At 41.1% G+C, this 13,300-nt stretch overlaps 1 protein-coding gene across 9 annotated transcripts in view; it reads left to right on the forward strand.

Moving 5' to 3' along the window:
• The window catches only part of DOCK3 (dedicator of cytokinesis 3), a 190,896-nt gene that overhangs the window by 85,770 nt on the left and 91,826 nt on the right, over positions 1–13,300 (forward strand). For all 9 annotated transcript variants that reach the window (XM_027730440.2, XM_027729947.2, XM_027729618.2 and 6 more), the window contains exon 10: positions 9,581–9,662. In XM_027730440.2, coding sequence (XP_027586241.1) covers positions 9,581–9,662 — 82 coding nt within the window. The remainder of the gene's footprint in view (positions 1–9,580; positions 9,663–13,300) is intronic.

The following is a 13,300-nucleotide window of genomic DNA, read 5'->3' on the forward strand; positions in this document are numbered from 1 at the left end:
TTGTCTTGCTGAAAGTTGCCAGGGAGAAGAGACCAACCCCCACCTGGCTCCCCCCTCCTGTCAGGTAGTTGTAGAGAGTGAGGAGGTCTCCCCTGAGCCTCCTCTTTTCCAGGCTGAATAACCCCAGCTCCCTCAGCCTCTCCTTACAGCTCTTGTGCTCCAGTCCCTTCCCCAGCCTTGTTGCTCTTCTCTGAACCTGCTCCAGGACCTCAATATCCTTCCTGAACTGAGGGCCCAGAACTGGACACAGCACTCCAGGGGTGGCCTCACCAGCGCTGAGTCCAGGGGCAGAATCACTTCCCTGGACCTGTTGGCCACACTGTTCCTGAGCCAGGCCAGGATCCATTGGCCTTCTTGGCCACCTGGGCACACTGCTGGCTCAGTGTGCTCATCATGCTTACACATCATCTTGAATAATTTTCTTGTAACAGTTCCTGATGTAGACAATTACCACCACATTTCAAACACTGAGCAAACTTCAGGAAAGGCGATGGCAAATTGTCCACAAGTCCTGTCTTAGTAGGGGTTTGAGTTCACCTCAAAGCTCTGATGTGCAGGATCAGGATCCTTAATGGGAGAAGACCTGCACAGAGCAACCCTACCTGCCCCAACCCAGAGCTGTAGAACTTGCACACATTGTAGACACCAGATGCTGCTTGGGTAGAGGGAGATGTAGCAGCTGAGAATGAAGAGAGGGGACAGGTGGAGAATAAACTGGAATATCACCATTATTAAGGTCAGAAGAAGGGAAGACGGGGCCACTGGGTAGATGAGTCTGGTTGAAGTTGAATAGCTGCAAAAGGAATTGTTAGTTAATGTGGAAAGATCCACATTAAAAACTGTGTCAGACGAGCCTGACTGCATTCTCTCCCAGGGTATGGAACTGACCTGAAGATCCTTTTTTCTATATTATTTCTCTCTCAGGTAATGGCTCTGGGAGTGCTGTGACAGTGTGTGGGTATTTATCCCCAGTTAATTGCTTTAAAATATTATCATGCTCCACTACTGCCAGTTGCTATGTAAGGAAGCAGAAAATTATATTTTACTTTTATTGTGCAATTATGTGCTAAATTTTCCTTTTGTTATGTTTTTAATAGCATAGCTATTTTAAATTAAAAAAGTTATCTCATTCACTGTCAGTATAATGATTTGTCTGCTGGGAAAAAATAACTTTGTATCACTCATAATTATTTCTTTAATATTCAGAGAATTTTCCTAAGGATTAGGCTTACCAACTAATGAGTTTTTTCTTCTGCTTAGTCACGAAAAAAAATCTTTCAAGTTTTACCTCTTCTAGCAATCTGATCTGTTGGAATAGCTAATCCTTCATCAGTTCCTCCTGTGCTTTAGTTTAATGTGTTCTTAGGATTTCAAGGAAAGTATATTTCTGAGTTTTGTGCAATAGATAATTCTTAGCAGTAGTAACAATAGTAGCATCAGTTTTTCATCCTGATCAAGATGAACTTCCTCAAAAACTAAGCAAACACTAAGGAATATTGTTATCACAGCAGTGCCTTGTTCTGGTCACTCCAGATAACATGGGAAATATGTGGGGCTCTGAAGTTTGCTGCACACACACAGCTGGGGACAAAGAGTCTTTCTGATAGAGTGTGTAACTTCTGGAAAATGCAAGTTTGATCATCACTGAAGACTTAAAACCTATGGAGTATTTTATAGGGGGTCTTTTGTGTGTAGATTTTTAGAATAGGGTGCAGGAGGAGTAATGTGTCATTTTCTCTACCAGGTGCTTCAGCTGACTTTCATTCCCTACATCTCTCTGAAATCTGCATTTGCTTGGTTTGCCTATTTATCCCCTGTCCTGTTAGTAGGATATGGAAGAGAAATGGTTACTGTCTGGGTTTGTATATGAAAACTCCTGTAAGAGATGTAAGTGGTTTTATTAGAGATGTTAATTCTTTCCTATAAAATTACTCTTTTTTCATTTCCTATGAAATTACTAACGTGAAGCTATTATAAAAAAGGAGCTTTTGCAAAAAAATCCATCTTATCTTGTATCTCTCACCACCATCACCCTCCTTCCCCCAAAAGAGGGATCAATAGGTAGGGATACAGAATTTTCTACAGGAGTGTGTTGATTTTTTTGGTTGTTAACAGGAAGAACTCAATTAGTTGCAGGCAGTTGAACTACTTCTTCCCTTTTCCTGCCCAGAAGGATGACCATGTGTCATGAACAGGTACAGCTGGAAGAGGTTTTTGTCTGGAATGGCAGGGGACAAATACACGTTGTCAAAATGTTTCAGTGAACTCCACAGCTCAGAAAAAGCAGTTACAGGTAATTTTCTGTCTGTAGGAAGGCCCAGTGTAAGGAACACTGTTCATTATACTTGAACTCTTTCTGTGGCAAAATTCCCTGTTAAACCCAGTTCTGTGTCTCTGAGAGAAGTTGTCATGTGCAAAGCCAAGTGACAGGGATATGTGGGTTGTGGAGCAAGAATTAAATACAACAGCTGCTGTATTAGCCCTTAGAACCATTAGATCCTCCCAGGTTGGAGATGGTGATAAAATACTTATTCTACAAAATACCTGTAATCCAACATTAGAAGTCTTCTCTACAAAGCTTTTCTCTCCTGCCACCTGGCAGGTCAGTCTGCCCTGCTTTTCATTAGTTAAAGTCACGGGCATTGGCAGGCACTGAGGAATCTCAACAGATGACTGAAGTCTCTCTTTTTTTCTGAAAATAGAAACCTTTTCTAGCTAATTGAGAGGATTCCACTCAAGAACACAAATATGCACCTTTCATGATGGGAATAACAGAAAAACCCTAATGACAGTGTCAAATGTTCAAGTGTGTCAGAGTCATGAGAACCCAAGGAGAATGTAATTGGTTCTTGGCTACCTTTCTCCTGCAAGCCCCAGTAATGCTTTAACATTGTGGTGGCTTTCCCTTAAATGTGGTAGAGAGAAATGACAGGTAGTTATTTTCACTATTTTCTGTTTCTATGGAAACCCAGTGTTTGCAGTAACAGTCTTACTGTAAGCTCTGTAATCCTCCCCCGGGGCTTCCAGCCAATGTGGTAATTTAATAATTCATGAGCATTAAGCCTGAATTTGCTGGGAAGCAAACTGTGTTGCTTGGAGCCGTTTTTTCAGGGCCAGGTTCATTTCCCTCACAGATTTTGTGTTCTTTTCTCTAAGATGTCTTTATAAAATACACTCCATAAACCAAAGCAGTGTACTTTGCTTCACTTGTTTGTGAATCCGGGGTTACTGCAGATCTGCTGGATAAGGCAGCTCAGGAAAGAACTCCCCTCCCTCCCCCCACAAAAAGAAAAGAGGGGGCAAAACAAACACACTCCATGAGCACTTGCCTGAAAAGGAAGATTTTTAAACAGTCCATGAGTCATTGTTGAGACACTGAGCAAACTGAAAGTTCAGCAGAGGTGATCCCTCTGTCTCCAGGGCTCAGCAGTGACCGCTGTGGATGATGGATTGCTCAAACACTGCTGTGCCCTGGGATCCAGAACACACTGTTGGTTTACACTGTAAATGGGAATGGAGTTCTTCACAGACACAGTATCATTCTGTACATATGCTTTGGCTTGCTCTCACACTCACACTGAGAATGAAGACTCATTCTGTGGAGCTCTGGGAGATTTTATTATTAGGTCATTCTTACAGCAGCTGTAAGGACCTAGATTTTTTCCAAGAGGATGAGCAGAAATTAGCAACTCTGAAAGATGATCATGATAAACTTGAAAAGCTTTTTACAGAGGAAAATCAACCTGGTCTTTATGAGAGTGGGAAATGACTGAAACATTGATATACATGCATGCTTTCTTCCTGACCATGAGACCATGTTCATGAAATAAAAGTTCAGAAGGCCTGATGTGAACCTTGTGTCCTGTTTAGAAAGTTTCTGCAGGTGCTCTCCAAAGCATCAGGCTACGATGCTGTCCTGGAGTGACCATTGCCATCGCTGAGCATAGTAATGTTCTTGCAGTTGACAAACATGAGAGAGATTGTGGCAAATAGAATGAAAATAATTTTTTTCCCCTGAATCTTGTGTAAAGTTGTACAAGCAAATATAAGAAACCTCATTATTGTTAGTGTTACCTGTACTGCAGGATGCACCTTGACTGCAGAGCTATGGCAGCACAGCCGGGTTTTCTCTCTGGCCCCACACAGGCTGTTGGAGAACAGTAATTGTTTCTTGGAAAACTGGCTAATGCTGCTGTCCTGGGGCTTGAAAACTTGTGCTGTGCTGGGTCAGGGTACCTCCTCTCTGATGCAGGAACAACTTCTCAAATTAATCCATGCAAATATTAGCTGGGCCACACTGGAAGATTTAGACACAGTAGTTCAGTTTTCTCTTTCCCTCCCGCCAAACCCCAGGGATCTCTTCCATGGTGTTTCTCTCCTAACTTACAAATATTTTGAAAGAAGCTCCCTTTTGCAGCTTTAAGAAAATACTTTGATCATATTCCTAATGTAATTCCATTCACCTGGTCAGCGTGCTGTCCTTGTAGAGCTTGTACCACACAGTGGTAGGAAGAATGCAGGATTTCATGGCTCTGATGAAGTGAACTGCCCAAAACGTGGTGTGCACAGCACGACTGGGATATTCTGAAGGCAAATGTTGGCAAGGTTTCTATTGCCATAGAGAGTGATGAGCTCATCCCAGGCTCCATCCTGAATGGCCTGGGCTTGCAGTTTGTAGAGTTTATTCTCGAGATTCATCCGGGACGAAAAATGGTGCTTTTACAGTAACATCTTAAAATGTTTATGATGCTCAAATGCCAACTCACATTTTATTCTAGAATTATTATCAGGCATATTAGCATTCATTAAAAGAAGAGACTAGAGGTTCATTTGGGTTTTTTTGCAGTGGGAGGAGAGGAGAAATTAAATAGTATCATGCTTATCACCATTTCTTAACTGATAGGACTGAAAGGAGGTGAACTGTGCTGGCTCTGCAGGTCTTTGTAGCTTATTCCTGCCAGCTTCTCTGACAGCATGTTCAGGTTCTTATTTTGTGTGCAGGTAGTTTTTTACCTGGAAGACACCGAAAAAAGATCAAAGTCTAAAATACAAGTTGATATATGATCTTCTCCTCTACCATATGACCCTTTTCCCTGTGCACTTCTACATGTGTCATGGGACCAATATGTATTTTAAAATAACCTTTATTCTTAGCAGGGATTGGCCAAATGTTGGGTTCTGAAAACCCAATTAAATACAGCTTCTGAGAATGGACTAAGGTATTTGTAATAATGTTGGATTTTTTTCAATGTTCTCCCAGTTTTCTTTGGAAATAGGAAGCACTGAGGAAAAGAAGAAAAATGAGGGAACATATTTGTACCATTTCCCTTTCAGTGGCATATTGGAATAGAGAGAGTGAAGGAGGTATTTATTTCTGGAAGAAATGTCTGCTGAACCATAATTTAAGGCAAGGGGAGGGTACAAGATATCTCCTTCTGCTTAAGGAGATTGAAGCCCTAATGTGTGCTGTTCCTGCTTCAGAAAACCAATCTCCTGGACTTTGTTAAAGAATTAATTTTTTTTAATCTGTTCTTTATCACCAGTTTCCAATTCAAACAGCAAATTGATCTGCAGACTCTCTCCAGACTAGCACTGCTTTGGCATTATCCATCTATTAATGCTGTGCCTACGTTCATAAATTGATGCTCAGTCAGGATTTTTGCCTTTCAACACCCCCCAGTAATTAAACCTGTCCATGAGTTAATGCAAGGCCTCGCCAATCCATCCCGAGCTCTTTGCCAGCTCTGTCCTTCAGTTGTCATCTTTGCATGTTATGCAAAAAATCCCAACAACAAAAACTCCCCATGGGCAAAATGCCACTGCTGCTCACCCAACAGTAAATTTTGTCCCTGTTTGCCTCCTCTTTCACGCTGAAAACGTAATGTCCCAAACCATTGATGGCTTCCTTCCTTTTTGCAGAGACAGATGCCAGTTCAGGATGGTCCTGCTTTTCAGTCAGTTCAGGGCAGCCAAGAAGTGAGACACTACACTCCTTTCATTCTTCCTCCTTTTCAAGTGAATGAACAAGAAGCTGTTTGACTTTGCTCGTCAGAGCAATGGTTCCTAGATTTGAGTAGCTCCAGCAATTACTAATCATGAGAGTGATTGTAAACCCGGCCTGACTGCTGCACAAGAGGTGGTTTCACTGTGATGTGAGTTAGCACAGGAGGAGATGGTGCAATTAGAGTAATTGAAGGTTGCTTACAGCACATAGGAGCAAAGGAATAAATGAGCTTTTGTTTAAGATGCTGCTACTACTGTGGCACATCTTCAGTCTGAACCCAGCAAGGTAAAATGTTAATTCTTTTCTCTGCTGTGATGCGTTTTTCTCTGATTTTATGCAAGATAAATGATTTCAGTGTATTTCCAGAATAGCTGAAAATTAATATTTATTGGGTTGTTGGCTTTTTGGATTTGTTTTTTTTGTTTGGTTGGTTGGTTGGTTTTGATTTGGGGGTTTTTTTGATAGTAGTAGGATCAGGCAGTCAGATTTCATCTTGGAACCTCCCCATACTTAAATTCCACCACTCATTTGGCATTTATAACTACTGGGGTTTTTTAATTAATTTCCATATGGAGTTTATTCCCATTTGATATTTTGGTCTCACTAAACTGGACTTTAATTTAATCTAGATTCTATGCATGCTCTTGTCCTTGTGCAGAAGATAAGCTTGAGGAAAAGGCACACTGAAGATTGAACTCTTTCAAAGGACAGAGCTCCCAAAATAAGAAATTAAATTACTGAATTCCCATTAAGTTTCTTGACCCTAAATGTGTGTATTTTTGTCTAAAAATAGAGCTGTAGTGACAGATGAAGGCAGTGGATCTTCAGGTCATTGAAAACAGGGTTATTCTTCCAGATTTGCTTTGACACAGAAATGAATTTGCAGTTGTAAAACGGGAAGCAGGTGACTCACTATAACTAGTTCATAATATGGGTCACCAGTGTTAAAACACTGCAGTCCCATTCCAGGGATACAAACATCAGCAGCACCAGTGAGATCCTAGTGGAATAGTCAGGGTAGTTTCTGTAAACTGTCCTTGATCAGTGGTACCAAAGATGAGAGAAAGGCCAGAGATGGGGGACAAAACTGCAAATTTGGGAGAAGTGACCTGCCAGGAAAGGCAGGAGAACTGGAGGTGGCTTGGACAAATGACTCTCCCTGTTCCCCTGGTCTCAAATGCTGTGGATAACTCAAAGCCCCCTTAATTATTTAGTGGTACAAGCTCAAGAGCACTCAAGGAAGGACTGGAAATTAAAGGAAGGAATTTGAAGGTTGTTACTGAAGTAGTGCTGGAATAAGGGAACAGTTGATCAGCAGGCAGGTAGGAATGACCTGCTTCATTTCTTGAAAAGCACTGGATTATGGGGACAGGAACCAGATTTTTTTCTATGGCTCTAACAAGGAAAAGATGAATTGCAAACTTGAAAATATTTCCACTTATTAATGGAATACAACCCTGCAAGTGAGTCTCCAGAATATCCCTCTTTGGGATATTCTGTTTTGAAAGCAGACTAAGCAATACAACGTTTGGTAATGAATGAAATATATATATAGACACCTCATCTCAAAGACTTGGCACTCCTTTCTCTGCCATTGTCTGAGGGACAGCCTGCACAGCCTTTTGTGGCAGACAAATCTTTTGTGGTATTCAGCTTCTGTATGAAAATGAAATGCTTATTAGTGCTGAAATAATTAAAGAAAAAACCTGTGTTGAAAGTTCAAAAATATATCTTATTGGAAATTTAAAATAGAATATGTAATATTGTTATTGAATTATGTATTAGGTAGATAGAGGTAACTATGAAGAAGTAAAACTGTTGTTGTAATGTACTGAAGTTGTAATACTGCCCTGCTCTCCACTTAACACATCACAGAATTCTTACTAAAAGATTTGATTATACCACGTCATTAAAGCATTTGCTAAAACATTCTTAACTTACTAATTGACATCTTAAAGCAGTTGTAGGTAGAGAATCATCAAATACCTGTTTCTGTTGGATTTCTTTGTATCATTTCAGCAATCTCTGAGGTTATAAGAATTGGTGGCAAATTAGTTAAAATTATAACTGAATGGGGTTGGGGGATACGTGGAGATTGGGGTTATAGTGAATAACAGGGAGAGCAAAAGTGCCAGAGAGGATGAGCTGGGTTGCTGAGCATGATGAACTCACAATAATCGTGCCGAGGTTATAACGAGGTGCGTGAGTCGTGCTTGCAGAGCCATTCCAGCAAAAGCAACAGTTCTGAAAATATGTCAGCCTTTACAATGGACAGGTTGTATGAGCTGTGGTAAAAAGGCCAATTTGTGATGTCTGATACATTCCAGTCAGGATGAGTAGGGACTTGGCTTCGTGTGTGTGGAATACACAGATGTGTGTGTTGGTATTTGTGGTGTAGGTGGTGCCAGTACCAGACACTGTTACAATCCTACATTTTTAGAACTGTTCATGAAATGCTGTTGAAAAATTGTATCATGGGTAAGTTCTTTAAAACAATTCCAGCACTTTTTCTTGAATTTCTTAACAGTGTTAAGTTGCTTACTTGTTTGGGGGGCTGTCACTGCCACCCTGTAAGAAATGAACTTTTCTAAAGGGCTCTTTAACATACAGAAGAAGGAGTAACAAAAAGCACTGGCTGCACACTGAAATCAGGCAGTGATTAATCCATGTGGATTAACAGTAGGGATGAGTGGCCTTTGGGAGCAAACTACCAAAGTGTCTACACTGTGTTTTCATATTTTTCAGGCCAACAGTACTGGAAAATGTGTCAGATAAAGGTTGATGGAGTTCATACAGTCATACTGGATAGAATTGAAAGGACCTGTGAGAAAATGGAACTAGCTGGAAGATCTAATGATGTGCTGTCATTTTATTTCTGTGAAAATCTAGGATAAAAATTCTGGTCTAGAAAATCTAGGAAGAAAATACTTGGTGTGGTCTTGCACACTTGTGAAAAAATTACTCATCAAACTCTTTTTTACACATAAATTCTCTGTCTTTAGAAATAATATGAATGTCCATGTCTTACCATCCATAGTAAGGAGTGTTCATTTTGCAGTCTGGCTATACATGCTGGTTTTATTCATAGAAGGGCTGATTAATTTGACTGATAAGAGTTGTATCAATTGAATCCTAATGTATTTGAATTAGGATATTGCCTCTATAAATACTGTGTGTTAGAGGAGATTGCTTAATTGGTATTCTTGTTACTTTTAGTTTTGAGTGGATTTTAATGAACTCAGTTTTACCAAAGGCCCTCGGCAGGTTTGCCTTAGCCTTTGCCTGGAGGAGTTGTAATGTGCTCAGATTCTCTGCTTCTTGTATTCACATTAAAATAATGTTATTGCATCATGAATATGCATCAACACAATGTTTTCACAAGCAGAGTACTTACTATTAAAAGTCTTCTGTGCTACTCCATGTAACTTGAGGAAGATCAGTGAGTACTGTTTCATATACGCTGGAATTATAATAACCACTGCAGCTTGTTTTTAATAAAACCCCTACCTACCTGCATTTTTCTGTTGAAATGTGTACCTGAAACACTTATATTTCTTAATGTTATTTGTTTTTCAGTGAGAGGTTTATGGTGAGGTTAAACAAGAATGGAGGCCCCAGGAACCCGGAGAAGATCGATCGAATGTGTGCTCTGTTCACAGTACGTGTCTATTCCCTTCCTTCTGCCCTTCCAGGGGTGTAGCTGGAGATCACTCACCCTGAGGGGGGAAAAACAATTCTTCCCTTCCAATATATTGAGCAGAACAGAAGCTGTTTCTGAGTTTTGTTATGGTTGTGACTAAATGTTAACATAGAAAATGAATGTACTTCTAAATTATTTTTATGGCTAAGTAAATAATCCAAAGTACTTCCTTTGAAGTGCATCTTTTCCTGCTCATAGTGTGAAATTTTTAATATTTTCATTGCATGTGCTGTGCTCTTAGATATCAGGGCACAGGAAGATACTGTAATGGCCTGAACAAAAAACAGAGCACTTTTTTCAGAGTCAAAGGCAGGCAAACAACTCCAACAACACACAGAGAAAACCTGAAAATTCTGCAGGCAGGCTTTTGTCACAGCCCACTGGAGTGTCCATGTAGCAGCCCCAGGTGGATGGTGCAGGACCCTCCCAGGTTGGGAGCAGAGGGTGTGGATGGGACAGAGGGAACAGGATGTGCTGCAGAAACAACAGCCAAGTTGAGCTACGAGGAATTGGTTGGAATAAAGGGAACATTGTGACATCCAGAGTTCCCACAGCAGGTCTGTGCAAACAGCTACCCCATCCTGAGGCACAGCAGATACCACCAAGTGCACCAGCAGTCTTTGACTTTCTATGCCAGAAAGACTGAAGGAGTAACACCTGTCTGGCTCCTAGCAGATGATTCCTCATTTGGGAATGAAATAGTCAGCTCAGATTTTTTCCCTTTTGATTCTTCAGACTCACCCCTCACCTAACTGCCTTCTTCTTTTGTAGTGGTTATACTGAAATGGAATCATGGCATCACAGAATGGTTCAGGTTGGAAGGGACCTTAAAGATCATCCAGTTCCAATCCTCTGCCATGGGCAGGGGCACCTTCCAGCAGACCATGTTGCTCAAAGCTCCATCCAGCCTGACCTTGAGCACCTTCAGAGATGGGGCATCCACAGCTTCTCTGGACAAGCTTCTCTTGTGCCAGGGCCTCATCCCTCAGTGACGAATTTTTTCCTGATGTCTACTCTAGCCCTGCCCTCTGTCAGTGTGAAGCCATTACCCTGTGTCCTGTCCCCACATGCCCTTGTCAGAAATCCCTTTCTGCAGTGATACTAAGTTATGTTTAAAATTCCCTCAGAATTCCCTCTGAATCATATGTCAGACCATGTTTTTATCTGCCACTTTTTCTCAGATATGAAAATCTAGAGACGTTGAAACTTAACAGCCCATGACAGAATAACTGTGAGGAATATCAGATCCCAAGTGTGATAAACACCTTCCATCGTGTCTCACCTTTAGCTCGTGCACACGCTGGAAGCTCTGTGGCAGAAGTATTTTTACCTTCAGTGAATTTAAAATATGGTGGAGAGCTTTGGTATAAGCTTTGGTTCTGGCAGTGGAACCCTCTAAGGTCAGGCAGGGCTGAACACTGAAACAGGTTCCCAGTATGGTTCCTTTTTTTCCTTTAAGGAGATAGTGAAATTTCTCCTCTTAAGGAACAGAGTATATCCAGCCAGATATAAGGATGCTCAGTTCTGCCTCCATCTGGATGTAAGAGGTGTGGGTCAGTCCAAAAATAGCTCTGACATGGATTCTGACAGCAGTAGCAGTTGGGGTTTAGGAAGTGCTACAGCTGGTTAAACAGCAGCAGAGGTAACAGGCTCTTAGTGTTTCCATGGTTGGTAACTCAACACCAAGAGTCTTTCCCTGCTAGGAGAAAGTGCCCAGGGAGCAAGCTCCAGCTCCGGTGTCTGGTCTTTATGGAATATCCCTAAGGAGTATTCCCAAAAGGCAGGATAGGATGCTTTGTATCAAGTTTGACACTTTCAGGCCTCTGAGGTTCATCATTCTGGAAAAGATTTTCATCATCAAACTTCCCCATCTGCAGCAATGCTACAAGACTTTGGGTCAGCTTTCTGGAACAACTGTCCTGCTTCACTCTGTGGTGAACAGTTTGGAACAGTTTTGCTCTGGTGACCTTCAAACCAGCCTTTACACTTTTTAAAAAATGATGATATACTGCAGCCAGGGACATAACATAGTTCCAGGAGAGACCTGCTGCATATTGTGACGGAGTCTAAAAAAGGCCAGTCTGGAGTACTGCAGACAGTGCCACTCTGCAGCACCTCTCCTGACCAGAGATCACTCCCAAGTAGCCTTTTGGTGTTACTGTACAAAAATACCAAAGCTGCTGCAGTATCAGTTCTCTGAGGTGCTCAGACTCCATCCCTCTGTCTGGTGTAGGTGCTTACACTCTCTCACTCTGCTAGAACATATAGTCTACACAACAGGAATTATGATTAGAAAAATTATCTGTGCAAAAAACGGCATGCTTTTGATACAGTGTTTTTCATCAATGTATTCAAAGGACTTTTCAAAGTCTGTAGGAAAAGAGAAACAAATAATTGCTTTTTGAATAACCATTTTATCCCCAATGGTTCTATCTTACCGTAACTTCTTAATTAGGAAATGCTTCCAAGATAAGATAATTCTGTGATTATCAGGTTTGTTCCCAAGCTTGTGTTCATCTTGACTCTATTTCCTTACCCTCCCTCACCGCAGTATCTTTCAAAAGCTCATCTTTCCCAGAGGCAAGAAGCCCAATCTTAGACAGTTCAAGGGATCCCTGTCTTTTCCTGCTCTGTTACTGCCAGGAGTTCAGCTGTCTCTCTGTGTGAGAGATCAGAATTACTCAGGCTTTGGTTTTAGGCTTTGGTTTTACATCTGCTGTCATATCATAGCGAAGGTGAGAAGCTGCTCGCTCTGAAGATCAAAGTTCACTCAAGCAAACTTCAGCCTGTGCACACTTTAGAAAAGTTCCTGGACCTGAATTGAAACATAACTGCACAGTATAATCTCGTTATTTTTGTTAAATACCTTATTTTCCCTATCCTGTGAGGTTGGCAACTGAATTAAAGAACTAATTAGTGGCAGACAGGTATCCTTGATTCCAGTGGTCTGGAGGTGGTTGTGATGGTGTTTGCGTTTTTTTAACATAAAACTAGACATTTCTAGAAACCAGCACTGTAAAGAACTAATCATTGTTAGAGAGTAACTGTTTTCCACACCCGATGCTGGAGGGAAAATTTAGGACTGATTTTCTAAAAAACCATTCAGTTAGAATTATAATGTTACTATTTTGTTTGTGAACCAGTGTCATTTAAACAGCAGCTCAGAAGGATGTGGGAAGTACCCACCCTGTGGATGCAGTCCTAAAACCGCCTTTCTGTCTTTATTTATATGGCACACAAGCAAACAATAAATGTAGTTTGTCCTCTTCTGGTCCTAAGTCATGTGCATGCATTCTCTGCAGAGGAATTAGCTGAAAACTTCCTCGCAGGGGTTGGGGCTTTTGACTGTTTGGTCCATGTCATAATAAGAACTTCTTGCCTTGGAAAAAGCCTCTGCTGCACAAACTCAAATACAAGGCCATCTGGGCCCACATTTCTTGCCTCTTGACTGTGACAGAGTGTATTTTTTTGTGAAATTGAAAAGCGACTGAAGTGTGAACCCATCAATATGTTCATGCCCTGCCATTTTCTGATGTTTTGACAGCTGCCCTTTAAAAAAAAATAGTTCTTTAAATTGCTGTTAATTAGAACTGGTA

This window comes from Pipra filicauda, unplaced genomic scaffold (genome assembly GCF_003945595.2).
Source record: "Pipra filicauda isolate LSUMZ 115617 unplaced genomic scaffold, ASM394559v2 scaffold102_size2360937_pilon, whole genome shotgun sequence".
Classification (NCBI taxonomy): Eukaryota; Metazoa; Chordata; class Aves; order Passeriformes; family Pipridae; genus Pipra; species Pipra filicauda.